We start from the raw sequence: 1019 nt of genomic DNA on the forward strand, positions 1-1019 counted from the left end.
AGTTTTGCATCATTTACCCAGTTTTAAAATGGCACCGAGATGAACCATAAACTTAGATGGGGAGGGTCACATCCCTCGGGACCCTCGGCTTTTCCCGCAGAGCATTTTAGGGGTTGTGGAGGGGGAGCACAGGGGGTCACGTCCCTTCTCGAGGGGGCTGCCTCCAGCCGAGGCCGAGCGCGGTGCCTACCGGCCTGGGCCGCCATCATGAGCGCCGTGTTCCCGTCCTTGTCCTGCTGGTTGATGTTTATGTAGGGGCACTTCTGCAGCAGGGGCACGATGTCCACGAAGCCCTTGTAGCAGGCGACCATCAGCCCATTCTGGAGACGGGACGGCACTGAGGACAGGGGCCGATGCTGCGCCGTCCTCCTCACCACGGTGCTCCCCATCCTCCCCCCCCAGCCCCCAAACCAGACAGGCTCAGGATGGGAGGACAGATGAGGTTCTGCTCCAAGGATTGGATCCGTCCCAGGAGACCCATCCCTTGTCAAAGCCATCCCACCCAGGACCCTCCCTCCTCCTCCACCTGCTTTAGCATCCTTCAGGATTCACCTGATCCCAGGAAATCCTCCACAGGGTGCCCACCCAGCCGCTCACCCTCCCGTTGGCATCCAGCTCCATGGCCTCACTCTGGGTCACCCCGTGCTCCAGCCTCTCCCACACCAGCTTGGCATCGTTCCTGGCGCAGCACTGGTAGAGGCTGGGGTCCCCAGCACCACCAGCCCCCAGGGAGGGCTCGTAACAAGGGTAGACGGAGTCGTCAGAGAAGATGCTGCTGGTGTCTGAGGGCTCCAACTCATCCTCCTCCTCATCCTCCTCCTCGTAGTGCATCTCCGGGTCGGAGGCATCCAGGCTGGGGGCAGGGGCTGCAGCATGTTCTCCTCCACCGCAGGCATCTGTCATCCGGCCTGGCCGGGGCGAGCGAGCCCAGCTTGGCCCCAAGCCCTGCCTGGGGGCCAGGAGCCTCTCCCGGGGGGACGAGGGGGCACTCCGGACCGTTCACTCCCTCCTGTGCAGAC

General features: G+C 63.5%; 1 protein-coding gene across 1 annotated transcript in view; it reads right to left on the bottom strand.

Moving 5' to 3' along the window:
* ANKRD33 (ankyrin repeat domain 33) overlaps positions 1-648 on the bottom strand; it is a 2119-nt gene extending 1471 nt beyond the window's left edge. The window contains exons 1-2 of the mRNA XM_009634646.2: positions 598-648; positions 191-320 (exon numbers count right to left, since the gene is read on the bottom strand). Of these exons, the coding sequence (XP_009632941.2) occupies positions 191-320; positions 598-621 (154 nt within the window). The 5' untranslated portion in view covers positions 622-648. The remainder of the gene's footprint in view (positions 1-190; positions 321-597) is intronic.
* Between the last annotated feature and the right edge of the window lie 371 nt (positions 649-1019).

The sequence above is a fragment of the Egretta garzetta genome, unplaced genomic scaffold (assembly GCF_000687185.1).
Source record: "Egretta garzetta isolate BGI_Z169 unplaced genomic scaffold, ASM68718v1 scaffold1192, whole genome shotgun sequence".
In the NCBI taxonomy this organism is placed as follows: Eukaryota; Metazoa; Chordata; class Aves; order Pelecaniformes; family Ardeidae; genus Egretta; species Egretta garzetta.